Genomic DNA, 22,631 nt, shown 5'->3' with positions numbered 1-22,631 from the left:
TACTAGTAGAATTTGATGTTTATTTATATGTTTATTGAACATTTGTATATAATTTTATTACCTTTACAGTGTTTATTTTGGGTTTTGAATTTATAAAAATATTCATATATGGGGAAATTTAATGTCATGAAAAGTTTTCATATTAATTTTACCCATACATGAAAATTAAATTCCATCATATTCTCAACAGTTGTCCAGTATCTCATTTGTGTTAACTTTGTGATGCTTTTGTCTTTTGTAGAAGTTTTACATTTAAAATAATTAAACCTGTCAGTCATGTATTATAAACCAGTATACATTAAGTTGCTATGAGTCAGAGCCATATTGACCACCTAACAACAGTGTAAATTGGCATAGCCTTTTGTGATTTGGCCATATCTTACTGAATTGTAGTACTTGTTTACATAGCCACATGCAATTTCAATATTTCAAAGAAAATAAGAATCATTTTAATATAGTTCATTTCCTATAGACAATTTAATGATTCTACAACTACAATTGATTCTACATGGATTGGTGGTTTTAAGCTACATGCCCTAGTAGGCTGGGGCCCATGTAAAACTAGTAACAAGTGCATATATTCTGTGACTTTGACTCTAAACTATATTTGGATGGGATCATTCCTTGATGTAGATTTCCAGCCTTTCCCTTAGCCTCTATTTCTATCTTTTGGACAACATTCCACTTGCTCTTATCTCTTGAAACCAACATTTTGCATTTATGACCACAGTAAAAAAATTTACTATCAGAGTATTTTGTGTGTTCACAATGCATGTTGGGTAATAACTGGCACCAATGTGTGAGGCAAGGGTAAAGTTGGCTGTCATGGTTAAGTACCAACTTGGCTGGGTCATGGTTTACAGACTCTTTAGGCAAATAGTAATGATGTAATTTGGTAATTATGCAATGATGTAGTCATCTTCACTTTTGTGATCTGCTGTGTTTGTACTTTATTTTTTTGTAACCCTGATCTTTGCATAACAACCTGGTCTTGGGAACCTAAGATATCAATAAGTGAGAAATGGGTATATTTAAATATTTTATGAGGAACTCTTAAGTGATCTGCTAGATATTCTAATCTTCCCCAACTGTGTCTCATTCAGATTTACCTTCTGTTTATTACAGATTCTTTACAGGATAATTTTAATAGGTTCATGCTTCAGTCATTTTACTTGCAGTTTATCACATAGACCTTGCATGTTGTCAGTTCTATTTGTATCATTTCCTTAGCTTGAAACTTTGCTTTTATTCTATTTTATTTTCTAAACATTTACCTTCTTTTAAAAATCATTTTATTGGGGGCTCGTACAACTATTAATACAATCTATACATACATCCATTGTGTCAAGTACATTTGTACATTTGTTGCCATCGTCATTCTCAAAACAGTTGCTTTCTGCTTGAGCCCTTGGTATCAGCTCCTCACTTTTCCCCTCCCTCCCCACTCCCTTCTCCCTCACGAACCCCTGATAATTTATAAATTATTATTTTATCATATTTTGCACTGTCCGACATCTCCCTTCACCCACTTTTCTGTTGTCCGTCCCCTGGGGAGGAGGTCAGGTCCTTTGTAGATCCTTGTAATCAGTTTCCCCTTTCCACCCCCACCTTCCCCCTACCCTCCCAGTATCGCCACTCTCAGCACTGGTCCTGAAGGGATCATCTGTCCTGGATTCCCCGTGAAACTTTGCTTTTCCACACGGCTTTCTTAGTCTTCTTTCTCCCGTGGAGCTGTTGGTGTTTTTGAACTGCTGAGCATGCAGGTGCATCATGGCCCAACTTGTAACCTACTGTACCACCAGGCTCCTCATTTGAAATCGTCTAAACTGGCAAGGGTAAATGAATCAGGGTTTCTTTAAAGTCTAATCTTATCTCTTATTCATTTTAGCATGAGGAGAAACATTTTAAATGAGGAGTAGAGAAGAATGCATGCACACTACAGGATGCCAAGTTTATTTAGCTTACTGCCTCCTTTTCAGAAAAGACAAAAAAATCACATACTGCCCCTGCCCCCTGTGGCAATGAAAGACTTTATACCGATAGCGCATGACCCAGGATAAAGTGTACGTTCCTGCCTTGGCAGCCTCTCTGGATTGCCCAGCACCGCCAACGGCCAGTAAGTGTCTCCCACTTTGGGAAACACTGGTTGAGACAACAAAGGGTTATTAATCTGCCCCCTTTGGCTTTACATTCTTGTGATTCTTTTTTTCTTGAAAGGGTTTTCCCTCTGGGAGAAGAGGGACCAAAATGTAATTTTCAGTTACATATTTGATCCTTGTTCTCCAATTATTTCCCTGTTAGGAGTCCATTGACATATAATTGTGTTGAAAATTCCTACCAGGCTTTGAACAGTTGACCACTGATGCTTTATCTGGAACAGTGGTTTTCAACCTTCTTAGTGCCGCCACCCTTTAATACAGCTCCTCCTGTTGTGATCCCTCCAACCATAAAATTATGTTGGTTGCTACTTGATCACTGATTTTGCCACTGTTATGAATCGGGCAACCCCTGTGAAAGGGTTCGACCTCAAAGGGGTCGCAGCCCACAGGTTGAGAACTGCTTGATCTAGAATGTCAGGAGGAGCTGAGAAATTCTTGTCACCCTGAAGGATCTATGATATGGTCAGACTTTAAGATTGTATCATTCTTGTGCTTATTGTACTTATAATTTAATTTATAACTTTTCCATTCTCACATTCTTACTGTCTGTGTGTCTCATTTCTTATTACAGTATATAATTTATGCTATTATTTATAATCTTATTCTTTATATTATTTCTATCTCATGATCCCACCTCAGAAAATGTTTCGTCCAAACAATAAATCCAAAGCTAAGAAGTGAGTATTGTGGTTTGGAGTTGGCCTCATCTTCTAAATCTTGATTTTCAGAAGGCGTCATCTTTCTCCAGCAGAGAGGCTGGTGGTTCTGAACAGCTAACTCTGTGGTTAACAGCCCAGTGTATAACCACTGTGCCACTAGGACTGCTGTTTAGCATAACAAACTTTGTGGAATGATTAGACAATATGCATGTATAAATCAATTTTATCCCAGAGATTAAAAATATATAGAAAGACAGCAGGTGACTTAGGGACATACTGTAATCTAGAAGCAAGATTTATTGTATAATGAATTTTTAATCTCCAGTAACTCCCTCATTTTAATCTTTCAATGTATGTTCAACTAATGAATGAAAGACTAGTTAGAATAAAATGTGTATTTCTGCCTTTACAGAAAAATATAGCGCAATCTTCTCCTCTAAAGACACCCATATTACTCTGTGTCCCTCACTAGCTTTATGTCCATTATCAACTGAAGAGACGGTAATGGAACATTTATAACTTGGACATTTGTGCGTACAGCACATACAATCTCAGGTGCAGCTATCCAGTTCTGCCATAGTGGTGAGGAATCGGCCATAGGCGATAAATAAACGGGTGGAGTTACACTCCAGTCAAAGTTGACTTGACAGTAACAGATTGATTCCGGCTCTAAGAAAGATGGAAGGCCCTTAGAGGATTTTGAGTTGCGGTCCGGTGGCACGGAGCTGGCTCCAGCTCCTCGGGACCCTGTGTATACATGCACGAAGCACTGCCCAGTCCTGCGCCAGCCTCCAAATCTGGGCCAGTTGAGTCCATTGTGGCAGCCACTTTGTCAGTCCGTCTGCCGGAGGGCATTCTCATTTATGATGTCCTTCTCCAGGAGCGGCCTCCCGGCCATGTCCCCCCATACAGTGAGGCAGAGTCACCACCCATCCTTCCATGGAGCTGCCCTTCTGAGACCTTTGCTCATTCTTCGGGCAGTCTATGATCTAGCCAATATTCTTTGCCAGCAACATAACTCAATCAGAAAAAAAATTGACTTTTTATTTAAGGGCACTTTGGGAAAACTTTATTTCGAAAATTTAGATTTGCAGAGAAGTTTCAAAAAATGTACAAAGACTATATCCTTCACTTTAATTCCCCTGATGTTAAAAACATGTAATTATAGTGCAGTTAACCTGAAGGAGCCCTTGTGGTCTACGGGGTAACATCTTGGGCTGCTAACTTCAAGGTTAGCAGTTCCAAACCATCAGCTGCTCCTCGGTAGAAAGACGAGGTTCTACTACTGGGAAAATTATAGTCTCAGAAACTCACTGAGGCAGTTCTACCCTATCCTATAGGGTTGCCATGACTCAGAATTGATTTGATGGCAATGAGTTTGGTTTGGAGCCAAAATCAGGAGATTAGCTCTGGTGTGCTTTTGAGTTTGACCAGTTGGTCCACATTGCATTTAGTTAATGGGAGTTCTTCTCTCCTTGTCTTTGAGGCTAGGCACTTTTGGTGACTGCTACTCAATTATTTTATAGAATGTCTTAATTTGAAGGTTTCTAGTGTCTTCTTATGACTAGGTTATAGTTATGGGATGACTCAACCACTTGAAAAAGGATAAGAGCAGAAGCAAATAGACTACATAGCAAACTAATAACCCAGTACAGCTTGGATTGGGATTATATTCTTTTTTTTTGGAGGGGAGATTATATTCTTGAAAACCATGTGACATAATTAATTGAATTATGGGCATATTTTGGACTGAGTGAGTTCTGACCAAAAGAAGATTTATTAAATGGCAGACAGAGTAACTTGGGTGAAGGGGAAGGCAAAAAACAAGTGTTTCAAACCATTACTCTTCTCAACAGACTTAAGAGACAGGAATGAAGAAAGGGTATGACAGGTGTACTGCCAGTACATCTGTACAAATGTACGTTCTTCTTCCTCTTTCTTGTATGTCCTTTTAACCTCCGCTTGCTCAATCTTTTCAATGGCTTGATTGTCTTAGAAGCTAGTCAAGCTAACTACTGTTTGTTCGCCTTTGTTGGTAAGTCTGCATTGATTTAAAGTTTCAAGGTAGGTAGAAATACTTCTTCCCTGGACTACAGGAAAATAAAATCTACTGTGAGGTTCCAGTCCCATTCTGGCATACCTCTGTCCTTTAGACACTTTTGATTTGTGATTTGTCAAATTGTCTTTTTGGTATTCTCTACTCTATAGAGTGACATGGACGTCAGTCATGATGAACTAACAAAGATTAGATGGAGTCTAGAGCAGTGGTTCTCCACCTTCTTAATGCCTTGACCCTTTCATACAGTTCCTCATGTTGTGGTGACCCCCCCCCCCCCCGCCCAACCATAAAATTATTTTCGTTACTACTTCATAACTATCATTTTGCTACTGTTATGAATCCAGCGACCCCTGTGAAAGGGTCGTTTGACACCCCCCCCCCAGGGGTTGCGACCTACAGGTTGTGAACTAATGCTCTAGACCCACTGAAATGAAGCATAAAAAGAGGTCTGTAAGGTTGGCAGTTTGAATACACCCAGAGATGCCTCCAAAGAAATACCTGGCAGTTTATTTCCCAAAAATCTGCATTGGAACTATAACACAAAGTTGCCATGAATTGGAATTGATGGCAACTAAACGTCTACAAATGGATCCTCTGCTAGAACAATGTTCTTCGAAGGAAGAAAAGCAAAAGAGGTTTAAAAATTATTCCTGTCTCAAGAAGCAAGGAAGTGTGACCTATAACCAGGAGAAACTTGGTAAATAAAAATAGAGTTAAAAATGGAAGATGATGGAACTGGCCAATAAGGACAATAAAGCAGTTAATGTAAACATTCTTAAACTGTGAGAAAAGTAAGCAGTGAAATGGAAGATTTAAAAAATCAACCTTTTGTGCCATCTTGGAGTCTGCGGAGGCCTGCTGGGAGCAGGACTTGTAAACCAGCAAACGTGTGGAAGGCGCTCGGTCAAGGCTCTTTTCTCCTATAAACGGGGTGTGAGAAACCAGAGGGAGCAGAGCGCACAGCTCTTCTACAAATTGAAGGCGTTCGTGCCTGAGGTGAAACAATTCTACGTGAGCAAGAGATGGGCTTATGTGTACAAAGCACTGAACTGACAGTGATTACGGCGGCACACCTAACAAAATCAGAGTCATCTGGGGCAAGGTGACTGAACCCATGGGGATTGTGGCATAGTTCAGGCCAACTTCCAAAGCAGCCTTCCTGCTAAGGCCATTGGATGCAGAATCAGAGTGAGAGCCCTCCCCCAAGGATTTAAACTTACTGAACAGTAAATACTGAAAATTGTGGGGTTTTAAAATATCAAAAGGAATTTACATTAGTTATAAGAAAACCAAAATGTCTGTATTAATCAGGCTGAATAGACCTGAGAATACGGACTATACCAAGGACAAAAGGGATATTTCATAGGGATAGTGAATCACATCAAGACTAAACACACTTCTAAATGTGCACACAACTAACAACCACACTTCAAAGTGTCAGACATAGAAACAAGGAGCACTGAGAAGAAAAATAGACAAATTCATCATCTTTGTTGCAGAATTCAGCTATACTGGACTCAAAACATGTAATTGTGAGAATGGTGCAGAACAAAACAAAGATTTTCTTTTTTTAAGAACTTGATAGAACAAATAGAAAATGAGTTAGGATAGAGAAGGATTGACCAAAACTGTCAACCCGATGGATTAAAGTCACAAGATATTTAGAATGCAGTCATCACAGTTGGGGACAGTGAGGGGGAACTATCTTTATTTTTATGGCCTCTCTCAGGAAGCCAATTTGTGATTGCGTCAGTTTTCTACCTCCCTAGAACTCAAGTCAAATACAGCAGTGCTACCTAAATTTTCTGCTGAGCATTTCATTTTTCGTGTATTTTTGATTTGTGTATATGTAGTATATATGTAAATTATAATGTGTGTTACTAATGGCGTAGAGGTTAGGTGTTGAGCTGCCAACCTCAAGGTCAGCAGTTCGAAACTACCAGCTACTCCCAAGAGAGAGCGGTGAGGCTTTCTACTTCCATAAAGAGTTACAGTCTTACAAGCCCACAGGGGCAGTTCCCTCTCTTACAGGGTTGCTGTGAGTCAGAACGGGCTTGATGGCAGTGAGAGAAAACACATACAGAAGGGCACATTTAAAAGAAGGTATATGCCAGTGGATTCCCCCCTCAATTTTATTTATTTTGCCTTTATTGTCTGCAGGTTATTTTATACATCCTCTTGAGGGCACTGGCAAACACCTAATTAACAAATGAACTAATTAAGATATTCTTTTCAGCGCTTTCTGTTTATTTTTTTTTAGGTTTGACTAGACATCAGATTTAGGCTTAAATATCAAATTATCAGAGAGACTTTCCTTGACTATCCTGTTTAAATAGGTTATATCTGTTATTTGTTATTTCATTCTTTATGATTTATTGGGTGTGATAGTTACATAATCTGTTGTCAGTTTGAGGCTTAGGAGTGACGGGGTGGAGGTTAGCATGTCAGTCAGTAACAGCTTGATGACATCATTTGGAGGGGCTAAGGAGATAAATAGCTCTTTGGAGGTGGGACACAGGCTCACTCCCTTTCTCTGCTGACAAGACACATGGGGCTTTGCTGATGACAGCGAGAGCCCCGGACCTGAAGGGATCATGTGGAGACTCATGCCAGCGCTGAGATGCTTGCACTGTTACTGGATCCATAAGACTGTCCTCCCACTGGCCTGTGATCTTCCTGCATTCAGCATTCTTGCATGTGTTTCGTGAGTCTAAAGAGGACTTTTTAGATTGCTATCAGATCTGGACTGTGCTGGGATGTTTTCTCAATATGCAATTGCTCTCGTATGTAAAGCTCTTTCTTATACACATATGAGTATCTATGAATGTGTTTCTCTAGTCCACGCAGGCTGACACTTTGGGTAAATCTACTAAAGGCCTCCTGAAAGTGTTCAAGAGCAAAGATAGCACTTTGAGGACTGAGGTGTGCCATGTATTTTTAATTGCCTCATACACACGTGAAAACTGGTCAGTGAATGAGGAAGACTGGAGAAGAATTGATGCTTTTGAATGATGTTGACAAAGAATGTTAAAAGTGCCATGAACTTACAGAAGAACAAACAAATCTGCCTTGGAAGAAATACAGCCAGAATGTTCCTTAGAAGCACAGGTGACAAATCAATGTCTGGAGTCCTTTGGACATGTTGTGAGAAGAGAGTGGTCCCTGGAAAAGGACATCATGCTTTGGTAAAATAGAATGTCAGCGAAAAAGAAGCCTGTGGGTGAAATGAATTAACACAGTGGCTGCAACAGTGGACTCAAACATGTAATCCTTGTGGGAATACTGCAGAGCAAAGCATTGTTTCATCCCAAATCTCCCGACTCATTTTAAGTTCTGCGGGTAGAGCTCTTGTTTATGTATTTATCAGTGTCCACTCATGCTTGATGAAGTAGAGAACAGAGAAAAAAGGAGGAAGGCCCTCAATGAGATGGATTGATGCAGGGATTGCAATGATGGGCTCAGACATACAGGAGCAATTTTGAGGATGGCCCAGGACTGGGCAGTAGTTTGTCCTCTTGTGCACAGTGTCCCTGAGAGCTGGAATCAACTCAATGGCACCTGGTAATGATAGCTAAGAGCTTGATGATCAGGATACAGGGTGTGTATGTAATGTATGGCTACAGGTTTCGGCTCACGATGTAGTCATCAGGTACATATCAGCACAATGAAGTGAGCAGAGTATGGATGGTAAATTTATATCTGAAGAACATTTTTTAAAACCAAGGTTTTTTTTTAAGTTACTTAAAATTCAACCCTTTTTGCTTTATGCTTCGTATTTTTTCTTTAGTGCTTAAAATAGCTTCCTTTTTATCCAGGTAACTTGTTTGCTTTACAGCACCCTGTAATTTCTGATTTTTACCATCTTTGCTTATCTTTATTTTTTTATTCCCCTGTTCAATCTCAGTTTCCCAAAGCAGAGAGTCAGGAAGCCTGAAGAAATGCCTCCTTGTATCTGTAGTGGGAACTGTAGGAGCAGACAGTACCTGCTCCAGGTTGCTTATCGTTCACAGGCACCTTCACAGCACACTGGAAATTAATTCCTATGATTTGTTACAAAAACATTTATTCACTCCAACTCCCATTTAGCATCTTTCCTTTTGTTAAAAGAAAAAAAATTGCTAGCTTTGAAAATTTTACTTATAAAATAAAACTTTTCAACTATTAACCCACAGTGTGGAGTCATTTATATCTTTAATAGACAAAGGGGCTTCAAAGTTTATAAGAAAATGATTTAAAAGATGATTAATTTCCCCAGCAACTTTTTGAAACCTCCTCGTCTTTGCCACACTCATTGCAAGCATGTATTATAGTGCTTTTCTACTTCATTGATCAGTAATTCTACAGGACATTCTATCTTCTACCCAGTGCAGGTTCCAGAAATGATAGGAGTCAGTTTACATAGTGGTTGTGTTTCATAGAAAGTTTCTCTGTTAACGGTTATTGCAGTACCTTGTCTGCTATTGGCATTTCTCAGAGAATTACTTCTCTGTAAATGAGGCTATATAAAATATTGATTAAAAATACCACAGACGGGGATTTAACCACTATATCTAGCACTTTCGTTTATGTCATTTGTTCATCCCTGGCAACATTGACTCAAGTGAAGAAGATTCTGGTGTGTCTGTGTTGGATTGTCACTAATCGCTGTGGCTGTTTGTGTCCTACTCGTACGCTTCTTCAGTCCCTAAAAGCGGAATGATGTATGCTCCCAGAGTGTGCTCTGGGCACATCATGGTGTTATTTTTTACATTGAATTTTATCAGTTAGTGTTGTTTTTTCCCCTTATTTTTGGTATGACTTTTATTATACGTGAGCTATAGTTCACATACCATATAATTCACCCATTAAGAATATGCAGTTTCATGGCCTTTAGTGTTTCAGAGTTGTGAACTGTCCCCACCTTCTGTCGATGTAAACCATTTTCGTTACCCCAAAAGCAACGCTGTACCCTTTAGCAGTCACCCTTCAAGCACACATTCCCTCCAGCCCTCGGTTCTGGGCATTTTATACAAATGTAATCAGGTCATAGGCTGTCCACTGTGCCTGTGGCTGCTGCTTTCACTCAGCTTGTCTTCAAGACTCACCCATGTCGTAGCAGAATCATTAATGTCATTGAGTTTTAAAATAAAAATATTGAATTGCTATTAGCCATAGAGAACACTTGATTCTCCACCAGAAGTGTGGGTTCTTCCTTTACTGAGTATGCCCATTTCCCTTCCCACTTACCCCAAGCCTATCATTTGGCTGTTATTGTTGCTAGGTACCATTGACTTGATTTCTGCCTTTAAATTCTTTAGAAAATACGTGTTCCAAGTTTTAGATACAGAGAGAGGTCCTCAGAATCAGATGATAGCATTACTTTTTAAAAATCTCTGCATGCCTTTAAGAAAGCTCTCAGGAAGAAGAGAAAGCAAGCAAGAACATGGTGATCTCCTGACTGGTGCCAGCATTCCAGAGGTGGAGGAGCGAGACCCAGACCCAAACCCGACCCGAGTTACTGCCATCAAGCCCATCCTGACTCATGGTGGCCCTGTGAGAGGGAGCAGAACTGTCCCTCTGCATGTCCAAGACTCTCAGTCTGTAGACGAGGAGACAGGTTCATCTTTCTCCCCAAAAGTGACTGGTCGCTTCCAGCTGCTGAACTTCAAGTTAGCAGCTTTAAGCATAAGTTGCCACTGTGTCCCCAGGGAGCTCTAAGTAGGGACAACGATTAGCTTGACTGTATGTTTCCCGGGCAGACGTGGGGTAGCTTTCTTTAGGAAGTCACACCACCGCTAGTATCAGAAAGGATTGATTCTGTTATATAAAAGTGACTGATTTACAGTACTTTGAGGTATAGTAATATATATGATTCACTTTATTTCATAAATTGTGTTACATATTACATAACAAATCACATTCACACAAGCATATGCCTTTTCATTTCACGCTTGGGCAGCCTACTGGGGATAGGAAGCTTGTCTCATTTATCTTTGTAAGCCTCCTTCCTTGGGCAGGCAAATCACTGACCCTTAATAAATGCTTATCTAGTTGAAATTTCAGGTTATTGAACATATTGAAGTTTATATGAACCATACTAGATCATACGCTCCGAATGTACATAGTCTGGCAAGAAGTATGATACTTATTGGTTAAACAGTGGATAATCTTTTATTTCCAAAGAGGTTAGTAATATTGAAGTTTCTAGGAAAGGAAAACATTTTGAGCTGTATTCAGTTATAACTCCATCGTTTCTTTGTTAAAATTTGAAGGATATAGTCTTAAGATAATCTTGTTACCAGACTGTCTTCCCAGTTGAAGGCTATCCCCCCTCCTCAGTAGGCATAACAAATCAGGGAGGGGCTTTCCACGCAGAAAAGAATGTTACTAATAGAAAGGGCACTTTGTCAGGGGAGGCCTGGATAGCCTTAAAGTAATGCAGATCACATCTCCAAACAAAGGAGCCAGGGAAGGTTTTTGAAGGGGGCTGGTGGCATGAGGGAGACACAGCTGTAGCGTTAGCAATCCAAGACACATGTTGTATTACAAGGACATGCAGACTACAATGTTCTAAGTTTAGGTGTGGTAGGCCGAGTTCTCTGGAGAAGCAAAACCAGCAATTATTGTAGCTATAGATGTACAATTTATATCAAGAAAAGGTCCCACCACTATAGATGTGAATAAGTCTAGTCAGTTCAAGGCTGTGTTCACATGCTAAGCTGGAGACTTATCCTTACATAACTGCCAGGGATGATGAAGCAGGAAGATCACAATTGTTGGACGCAGAAGTGGATGAATCCGTGGTTTACAGGTCAGGCTCCGGCAAGCTCTAATAGCTCTGAGGGTTGGCAGGCCATATGGCAGGCCACTGACTGAAGTCCAGAGAACTAGAGGTCAGTGAGCCAGAGCAGCACGAAGGGAATAAGCTCTTCACAGTGAGAGCTTCGGTATCAAGTGAGGCCACATCCCCGAGCAAACAGCAAGGCTCTGACGGGGTGAGGGGTGTTCTCACCCTAATCGTCCCGCAACTGCTGTGCTGCTCACAGTCAATCACATCACTGGGGAGAACTCAACTGTCAAGTTGACAGCAACTTGATTATTACATTACACAATAACAGGATTTGGGGTGAGGAAGCAAGCTAATACACACATTATCTCACAAGGACATAAGGGTTTAAATGTTCCAAGTTTTCATTGCCACCCAGTCAGACTCATAGTGACCCTATAAGAGTAGACCTGCCCCTGTGAATTTTCAATACTATAAATCTTTATGGCAGTTGATAGCCTCATCTTTCTCTTGAGTGACGGATGGTTTTGAACTGCTGACCTTGTGGTTAGCAGCCCAATGTATAACTCACTATGCCACCAAGACTCCTGTTCAAACCTTAGGTACTATCAAAGTGTACCAAGCCAAACTCACTGCCATCGAGTCTTTTCCAACTCATAGTGACCCTGTCGGGCAGGGTAGAACTGCCCTTCCCAACGTAGAACTCACTGCATCATGTAGGCTGTGAAAATCAGCACATTCTGGCCTAGGGTAGTTGCTGTTAGAGTCAGAATGTAGAGACGGAAAAGCCCAATCTTTACCTAGACTTGTCTCAGTCTCCTAAGTCTTTAGTAATAAAATTTGTACTTTTAATTAACAGAAATTTGACTGCTTTTTAAGAAATTGGTTATAGAATAGATTTGTATAAGTCAGTAATTTAATCATTTCTAGGATTAATTAATGCCCCTCTGTAGTTAGGATGTAACAGTGTGGCTGGTGGATTTGAACCACAGGCCTTTGGTTGGCAGCCAAGTTCGTGCCCTCTGTAAAACAAGCCCTCTGCTGTGTCTCACAGAGCACTACCTGGCCTGTGTCATTCTCAAGATTGCCATATTTGAGCCGTTTTTGCAGCAAACCTGTCAGCATCTTAGGGACTCCTCTCTTTTTGGCCGATCCTCTGCTCTACCAACTGTGATGTCTGTTCCAGGGACTGATCCCTTGTGATGACGACATGTCCAAAGGATGGAAGACAGAGTCTTGCCGTCCTCACTTCTAAGGAGCATTCTGGCTGTCCTTCTTCCAAAACCAGATTTGTTTGATCTCTTGGCAGTCCGTGATAGAGTCAGTATTTTTGCCCGCACCACAATTCACATGCACTGTCCCTGGCCTTCCTTATCCATTGTCTGGCGTTCACAGGCATATCTGAGGCAACTGAGAGCACCTGGGCTGGGGTCAGGTGCACCTTAGCTGTCCTCTCGTGACATCTCTCCTCTCCAACACTTTATCACACATTTGCCCAGTGCAGTGCCCTTTGTTTTCTTGACCGCTGCTTCCCTAAACCTTGATTGTGGGTCTAAGTAGTTGACATCTCCAAAGCTCCCTGCCATTGAATAATGCCAACTCATAGCGACCCTGTAGGACAAGGTAGAACTGCCCCTGTGCTTCCAAGGCTTCTAAAGACCGGCTCCCTGTAATAGTAAGTACTCAATAACATACAGTGGTACAGTACAGAAGTACAAGGCAGAAGTTGTTTGAAAATGCCATGTATTCCTTTAATCATTTTATTCAATTTTGGGTTCAGAATTAAAAAGTGAAGTGAAAAATAGAAAAACATGAATGTGCATTCAATTTTTTTTTCTTTCCCAGACAGATACTGAGTATGTATACACTGTTGTAGCCAATCTGGAGAAAGAGTAAGTTCTTCTTTATAATGGAAATGAAAATACTTTATTTACTATTATCTCTAGGCTTTCTGCTAAAAGAGTTCCCCGCTTAATTCCTTTTCATGTGGAGTCAGTGTTCATTGGGCCAGCTATTCGTTGTCTTTCCATTGTCATAATGTAGTGCATATCTATTCAGTTACCAATGGGATAAATTGGTGCATTGTAACATACAATAGAGGAGACTTGATGCTCAGTGTCTAACATATCACATAATAATCTTTTACCCTGAAGGCAGTGAATCTATAGGAAGTCTTATGTAATTACTTACATCAGCCATTTTCTTATTTGCCGAGCAAAAATGTTCATGTTTGTAGGCTGATAGTTATGTAGTAGTTTCAAGCTTCATTGTTGAACCTTACCTAAATCTGTTCTTTCATTCTGCAAAGATGAAGTACCAATTCACTATGAGCAAGGCCCACAGTAGGTAACAGATAGAAAGCTCAGTAAATTTTAGTAATCCTAAATTTTAGAATAATAAGAAAATTTTTAAAGTTCTCCTTATATTGCCTTAGTAGTTACAATAATATGAAAGTTGGTGTTCAATATGGTTTTCTTCATTGAGTCGCATTTACTTTGACCCCACACAGCGGCACGTTCTTAACTTGGAAAAGAAAAATGAGAAGCAGCAATTACTTGCCCATTATAGACTTAATGTTAAAATCCGTGGGCTTGTTTTTTTATGTAATAGATACAGTTTAAGATTAAATTGTTAATTTGTTAGAATTTCCTCAAGTGCTGAATTCCATGGCAGTCTTTATTTATTTAGGCAGGGCTTAGTATAATATAGACTCCTTAAATAAAGCAATAATTATTGCCGCTACCCCCACCCCTCCAACCATAGGCCTCATGGGCAAGTCTGTGGGGCTTATGCAGTGATTCTATTGATTCACTCAGTGTGTGAGAAAACGGGGAGGAGGTGTGTGCGTGTGTGTAGGAAGAGGAGGAGGGGTGTGTGTATGTGTAGGAGGAGGTGTGTGTGTGTGTGTGTGTGTGTGTGTGTGTGTGTGTAGAGTTACATGAGTGTTTTCTAGTGATTTGTGAAAGTAGAGCAACTAAGAATGCAAATGTGAAAGAAATGACTCCGCCTCAGCACTTTGTCATATGATCGATAAACCTGTGTCACGAGGTATCCTGTGCCTCGGAGGATGTGTGCTGACTCCCTGGCCTCTTCTCATGAGATGTCAGTAAGACTGTCTAGTAGTGACAACCAAGCCATCTGCAGACATTGCTAAACGGTCCATGGGGGCAAAATTGCCCCAGTTTGAGAACAGTAGTTGAGGATGATATATAAGCTATGGCTCCTATGTAGAGCTTCCTATAAATTGGAATGCATCTCTCTCATTGTATTTGTCTGCATATTTAGTCGCACACACACACTCATTTGTTTTTCTTCACTCCTTTGTTTTTTGTGGAGACCTCAAGTTGTTTATTTTAAGGTCTGCTATTTTCTTAGATTGTGCTTGTAATTGGCCCAGGGTTTCTATACTGTTCCACAGGGAGAGTGACAATTTAGAGTGTTTTTAAAGGATTTTTGTTGTTGTTGGTGGTGGTGGTGGCGGCTTTTAAGTGCGAGCAGAATAACCTGTATTTTCTGGTAAATATCGTGCTACAAATGGTTACTGATATGTTTTATATTAAACACAGTAAGCTGAGCACTGAGATAGGTCAAGTCCCACCTAATTGAAGTAACTTTAGCTAACCTTTCTCATGATAGATTTTCTAAAGAAATCAGTTCTGGCCTGGTGGAAGTAATTTCACCTCCTGAAAGCTATTATCCTAACTTGACAAACTTAAAGGAGACATTTGGAGACTCCAAAGAAAGAGTAAGGTGAGCCATATATTGTTTAAAGCCCTCTCCTCTTGTGAGTATAATACGTGATAAATATATCTCTTGTTTACTGACGCTCTTAACCATTGAGGTCTAAGCTGATACAAAAGTCTTAATAACTTCAGAACAGTTTTTGAGATATATTTAGAGGATGTTTCCTTTGCATGATTTAAAGCTTTGAACTTAGTGTGTTTTTCTAAACTGGCTTTTTGAACCACTTGCCTTGCTCAGCATTAGTGTTTTCTGTTGGTTAGTTACCAGGAATTCACTGAAAGGACTTCATATTGTATATATTAATGTTATTTTCTTCCCATACTTCTATGCACATCATTAATTTCTACCTGTATACAAGATACAGTCCTAGGCACCAGAGCTCTGATCCCCAAAGGAAAATTTTTTGAGCCACTCGTTCTCTGACACTTAAAAACGTTACTGAAAATAGAATCTGTGGCCAAAAAGGTTAAAAACATGGGTTAATTTTTTTTCACAATATCTTTACTGCTGGGTGTTTCAGTATCCTTACTATTCTAATGTGCATTATCAGCCTCCAGGCAGGGAAAATGTGCATTTCCTGTTAGGTATCTGCAGGTCCATCCCGGCTCATCGCGACCACCCTTGCACAACAGGTGATGGCTGGGCCTGCGCCACCCTCTCCATTGCTGCTGTGCTGAGCCTGCTGTTGCAGCCACTGCACCAGCCCATTTCCTTTTCCTCGCTTGCTGACCGCCACTTATCTGTGCTTAGTGTTGCCCACGCTCACATGGCACCAGAGTCCTTTTTTCTCAGGGCATCTTGAAGACTGGTGTTTGGGACGGGATACGTTTAGATAGAGTCTTCCCGAGAGCAAAGTACCCTCTCTTTAATGCTTAATGTGTAGTATGTTTATATATACATGCAGAGGAGCCCTGGCGCCATCGTGGGTAATGTGCTGGGCTGCTTAACCACAGATCAAACCACCAGCCACTCAATGGTAGAGGCATGAGGCTTTCTATTCCCATAAAGAAATACCGTCTCAGAAACCCACAGGGGTGGATCTCCGCTGTCCTACAGGGGCACTGTGAGTCAGAATGGACTAGTGCTGCTGTATTTAATATATAGATATAGATTTACACACACATCAAATACGATCACAGAAATATTTGAGGCTTACACAGGTAATCTTATTTTACTAGATTTAAGTGTTATTTCTAACTTTTTTCATGAAAATTTTTATTTCAGATGGAGAACAAAGCAGAACTTAGATTATTGTTTTCTAATGATGTATGCTCAGGAAAAGGGCATATATTATATCCAGGTAAGTGTGGGTTTTTCTTTCATGCTTTTCACACCTTTAAAGAAAGTGGTAACATCAAGACTGTATTTTCATTGAAACAGGAAGCGTTTGGCATCATAGCCCTCTAAGGGCTTCAACCAGACACTGCTTTTAGGGATGCATCCCAGTCATCGAGTGCGGGGCCGCAGGTCAGCAGGTCGGAGCTCTGGCAGGGCAAGAGCACCAGCTCTGTGCTGAGAGGGTGCGGCCATGCACCTTCCTCCTCCGCCCACCCTTTCCTCTCCTTTCTTCTCTCTGGACTGCCAAGCAGAACCAGGATTTAACTACATGCCAAACTTTAAAGAATCTCATACAAGTTTTTAATGGCCTTTTGGTCTCTCTTTTTGTGATAGGATTGTGTGTCTGTGTGTGTTATGCCATAGAAGATAATGAAAGGGACAATTGGTTGTAATGATCTAGTTTTAAGCAGCACACAAGTAAAATAATTATGTAGTGATATGGTTTTTAAGCTAGCTAGGCAGGCAACAGCTTAAATAATTCTAGGAAGCTATTATTTCTTTCAGATCTCCTTCCCAGTAATGACTTACGGTTAAACTGCACAGTTGGGATTTCCTTCCTTTAACCAACAAGGGTCTTTTGTTCAAAATGCAAACAAATCTGAGTTGTGTAGCACACCAAGACTAAGAAATATTCTTGTATTTTAGCATAAAGCATTTATTAGATCCTTTTTTTGAAAGGGTGTGTTATGGAGGGTGACAAGAAGTTCTGGGTCCCTGAGTCAGGAACAGAAAGCAGCTGCTGTGGGGTGGGAGAGAGGAAGAGGGAACGGGAAGAAGGACAAGTGTGATGTCTTGTGGGGAAGGCAGCTAGGAGAAGTGCAGACGACCACCATTTACGTTTTCCTTAAGGGCCCCTGGAGAAGACGACAAGCAGCAGCCAAAGCCACGCTGTTGCCTTTGAGTCCTTTCCAGCCCTTGGTGACCCCGCGTGAGTCTGAGGGGATCCACGCGCCCTGGTGTTCTGTGGCTGTCATTTACGGAAGTAGATTGGCTGGCCTTTCTTTCCTGCCACCCCTAGGTGGATTCACAGTACATAGATTACTTGGTCCATAGGACAGGAAACATAAATGTTAAATGTAGTCAAAGTATATGACATTGAATACATCCATAGAAAAGTTTCACATGTAAAAACATAATCATAACATCCTAGATCTAGATAATACATTTCTTTTAAATATCTAGGAGAATTCCTATTTTAAGTTCAAAACAGTCAGGAAAACATTAAAAAGCAAACAAAAACATAGCCCAAAGATTATTGTACTTGAATTTTGCTGTTATGTTTTAGAACCAATATATAAATATTTACATTATGTTCCAACACTTTTACATAGAATTTTAAAATGTAGTTAGAATTATTTTTAAACTTTAAGTTTAAAATTTAAAATAAAAAAGTAATAATAAAAGAAATTTTGTTTGGGTGCGAACTTATTTATGTGCATTTGTGAATATGCGCATATGAAGTTTCTCTTGTGCACTGCAGAAACAGTATTTTATATTTTGCTTTTCTCTGTAAACTAGCCATCACTAACGAGTTACGGTAGACGGTTCCAAGAGTGGCTTTACCATAACGAGAGAGGCACTTGTGGTCCCTCCAGAACCTGTACACGAACATTCATAGCAGCTTTATTTGGAATGGCCCCAACTGGAAACGACCCAAATGTCTTTCAGCGGGTGAAAAATCAAACAGGGAGTCCACTCCCTGGCAGACCATGCTGTAATAGTAAGGCATGCATTATTGAAGTGCCCAGCAACTTGAATGGATCTCAGTGAAAAGCGTGTGTTTACTGGTGGTATTCTTGTACTGACAAAATTATAGCCGACTGGTTGCTAGGGCTTAGGAATGGGGAGGAAAGGAGAAAGTGTGGGAGGTAACTGTGTCCATAAAAGTAAATCCAGGTCAGTGTCCTGGTTGTTCTCATGGTCTGTAGTTACAGAACATGATGCTGTTGGGGAAAGCTGGGTGAAAGATGCTTAAAATCTCTATCTTCCTGCCTACCATTGCTTGTGAATAAACTATTATCTTAAAATTGGTTTGTTTGCTTTGTTAAATATTTGATGGGATGTGAGAGCAGAACAAAGCAATTTCTCTAAATGAATGTGCAAAAATGTGGTTTTAAGTATGTATAGTAGCTGAAACGAGTGTATTAATATTTAAATAAGCATCTGACTATTTTATTTACATCCCTACATATTTCAATCAGCCCCAGACCTGTTTTTTAAGATATTCCCTGGGAAATTTTCAGACTGTCTATACTCAGGATTATCTTCTCTTTGGACGCATGCAGTAAATGTATTTGAGTGCAAGTACTGCTTCTTTCAGAAAGGTGCCAGCCCACCTCTATATGTTGTGTGGTTCCCCCAGCAGCTCTGAGGATGTAAAAGACACATCCCATCTGCTCATTGGTGAATTCCAGAGATGAAGTCCATGTCTGCAATTTAGTAGTAGTTCAGTAGAGGTTAGCTGACTCAGTCAGTATCACTTCTTTCCCAATACTGACATTTTCCTCACTGATTCGTTAGAAAAGAAGCCTGGACCTAAGTATTTGCCAAACCCAACATTTAATATTAAATTAATGTTTAAATATTAAACATTTAATTATTAAAAAATCACTTAGCAGATAACTAGAAATAGTAATGTGAAATTGAGAAAAGGAAAAGCTTTCTTACAATATGAAAACAGTCGTGTGATATTGAAAACGTGTGAAAGGAGACTCTGGGTAGGAAAGCTTAGCCATATGCTCCTGAGCCTTGGTCATCTTCAGGTCTCATTATCACCCACTGGATTGGTGAAATTACCCAGCATGCCTCTGAGCTGGTGCTGGCAGTGACGTAGTCTCTGCAAATTGCTGCAGCTTCTTTAAGTGCTTGAGAGAATAACAGTGCAATCTGCCTAAAATGAAATGAAAATCACTTCTGAGAGGGCATAACTGATTGTGGCGTTGTGTATGTACGTTGCTAGGAAAGGAACCCGGCCTAGGAGCAGAGGGAAATGGGAAACTAAGAGTAGTCCCTATAGTATCTTGCCATGGACTAGTTTCTAAATGGGTAGTAACTCGGGTGCTGGCTATCATATTAAGGACCAAAAGGAGGCCGTTTTTAGTTTAAAATAAATGGGGGGTAGGTACTGTAATATACTGTATATGTTGAATGTATGTACAGAAAGTATGATACGTATCCAACTTTGAACAGTGGTCACCTCCGTGAACAGGGCCGATAGCCCTTCCTTGGACCTTCTCTGGTGATGCGGTACATGTTTTATCATGAAAGAAAAACTATTAAAAGCCTGCAGAATTATTTTCCTTTGAAAAGAAGCAGGCTCGTGGGCTGCAAACAAGGACGCAGAAGGAGTATTTATGGGAGGGCTTGTTGCTACTTCCTGGGTCAGGGAGGGTTCGTTGACCAGTTTTGTTTATGTTCTGTCTTATTGTCCTCATTTTCTTTTAATAATAGTGATTTTTATTATTCACATTGTTTTCCTGGTTTTCATTATAACATCTTAAGTGGGTTTTTTAATGTATATAATAATAAAGTCTCTCCTTCACATTCTGATTGGTTAATATGGTCGTTCAATTTTCTCTAGCTTGAAGATGATATTATTGCCAAGCAGAATTACTTTAATACTATAAAAAATTTTGCCCTTCAACTTTCTTCTGAGGAATGGATGATTTTAGAGTTTTCCCAGCTGGGCTTCATTGGTAAGAGAAAGCATCCAATTTATGTACTTTACAAAATAATTTTGATTTTCAAAACATTAAACTTACTTTATTGCAAAGTGTATGTGTGTGTGTTTACAGAGGGGGGAAAAGTTGCTTTTGCAAGCATTTGCAGTAGGTAAACCTTGTATGAAATAATGAAACAAAAACCAAACACCAAACTCACTGTCATTGATGGAGTTGCCTTCGACTCATAGCGACCCACAGGACAGGGTAGAACTGTCCCAGTGAGTTTCAGAGACTGTAAATCTTGGTCTGAGTAGAAAGCCTTATCTTTCCCTCGAGGAGTGGCTCATGGTTTCAAACTGTTGACCTTGAGGTTAGCGGCCCAGGGAGTTACATAGTGGCGTGTAACCACTATGTCACTAAGGGGCCTAAAATAATGAAAATTAACCCCAAATAGAGGTCAGAGACTTTTAAGGTTGGAATACTTATTCTAAAATTCCACAAAGTGGCTCTACTGGCTTATGTGTACCCAGAGCCTACCAAGGTGTGGGTGAACACATCTGATTTAGTCTTCTCCATCACTTCTGGCTCGTCTCTTACAGCCCTGGGCAATTGCAAGATGTGGAGGGCCTTCTAAAGGGCGTGCCACAGTAAAGATGTTCGAGTATGAATTCCTAGTATTTTCATGCCGTGCAGCAACTTGTCGTTCAGTGATTAATTTCTCATCTGCTTCTTTCTTTGACTAACTGAGGCATTCATTTAAAAACTTTAACAAACTTCCAAATTAGGCACTTAAAAAGTATATTTAAAATAGAAAAATTCAGACATTTAAAGTTAAAAACATCCAAAAGACAACATTCTACTTTCTACAGCAATTTTAGAGGTGCTTTGGTGCTACTATGGGCTAGGCATGGGGCTGCTAACTAACAGATTGGCAGTTCAAACTCATGAACCACTCCACAGGAGAAAGATGAGGCAGAGTTTTAGTCTGAGAAACCCTATACGGAGTGGCTGTGAGTCAGGACCAACTCCGTGGCAGTAGGCTATACAACTTTACTTTAGAAACTCTTGAGTATTAGAGGCTATATCTTTGAATTCACTTACCCCTTAATGCAAAACATCTTTAAAATTTTTTTTAAAAATCATTGTTACTTGTCAAGATTTCATTGAAAACAGAATCAGGCATCTTTGTTGTTGGGTTTTTTGTTTTTTGTGTGGCATTAATTGATTCAGGTTTTAAAAACCTTCATTGCAATCTTTCATGTTCCTTTTCTATGGGGAGAATGTCAATGAAACATAAAAGGGAACTCTCTGGAGCCAGTGGCTGCATGATAGTTTGTGCAGCCTCCTTTATATCCAGATGGCGGCTCAAGGGAGCACAGTTGCTGGGTTCCTGGACGCTGCTGCAAGTCGGCATCGGTGCAGTGGAAAGCACAAGCTTACTCTCGGTTTTGTGTATTTAAGTTGTTTTGATAGTTTGTTTCCATATTACACATCTGTTGTTGACTTGGAATATCTTTTCAGGTAAAATGTTTCAAGCACCAGACCTCAGTCTGATTGTAGAATTCATACTTATGTTTTATAAGGAGAAGCCCATTGATTGGCTTTTGGATCATATTCTCTGGGTGAAAGTTTGCAATCCTGAAAAAGATGCAGTAAGTTAATTTTTTACAGGGGTGCAGGAGGCTGCTGTTCTATATTTCATGCAAGTGACCAAAACAAAACAAAATAGTGTTTCCATCTACGGTTTAAATGGTCTGACTTTGTTCTTGAACTGTTAAAAAGTTTCTATAAGTTTAAGTTTCTATGTTGGGGGAGTTTTAAATTAGTTGCAGAGCATGACCTTTCTTTAAATTACTAAGTGCTTCCGGTGCCTTTAGGCTTCTGGTATTTCATGCCTCTGTCTTCTTTGTTCTTTCAGTTTGTTTTCTAGCTCTCCACTCTTTTTTCCCCAAAAATATTTTGGGAAAATATCAGACTGTAGTGTATATAGAGAGAAAGAATAAAAGACAATAATGTTGACTAAAATACAATGGCTAATGAAAATATGCCTTTCAGTATAATACTTGCAAGAAACCAGTGTTCATACTAATGTGCTTGCTTGTGGAATAATGGTGAGTGGGTCACTGAATGGTGAGTTGGGCCTTGACTACTGAGCCCGGTGGCACAGCGGTTAAAGCACTTGGTTACTAGCAGAAAGGTCAGTGGGTCATACTGAGCGTCCAGCTACCCTGTGTGAACAAGATG

General features: G+C 40.1%; 1 protein-coding gene across 3 annotated transcripts in view; it reads left to right on the top strand.

Annotated features, from left to right (window-relative positions):
• MGAT4A (alpha-1,3-mannosyl-glycoprotein 4-beta-N-acetylglucosaminyltransferase A) overlaps positions 1-22,631 on the top strand; it is a 108,382-nt gene that overhangs the window by 59,980 nt on the left and 25,771 nt on the right. For all 3 annotated transcript variants that reach the window (XM_075563208.1, XM_075563207.1, XM_075563209.1), the window contains exons 6-10: positions 13,489-13,535; positions 15,280-15,393; positions 16,612-16,687; positions 20,306-20,420; positions 21,909-22,039. In XM_075563208.1, coding sequence (XP_075419323.1) covers positions 13,489-13,535; positions 15,280-15,393; positions 16,612-16,687; positions 20,306-20,420; positions 21,909-22,039 — 483 coding nt within the window. The remainder of the gene's footprint in view (positions 1-13,488; positions 13,536-15,279; positions 15,394-16,611; positions 16,688-20,305; positions 20,421-21,908; positions 22,040-22,631) is intronic.

This window comes from Tenrec ecaudatus, chromosome 11, assembly GCF_050624435.1.
Source record: "Tenrec ecaudatus isolate mTenEca1 chromosome 11, mTenEca1.hap1, whole genome shotgun sequence".
NCBI classification, from domain to species: Eukaryota; Metazoa; Chordata; class Mammalia; order Afrosoricida; family Tenrecidae; genus Tenrec; species Tenrec ecaudatus.
Note: the sequence above shows the minus strand (reverse complement) of the source record. Positions and strands in the feature narration are given on the sequence as shown.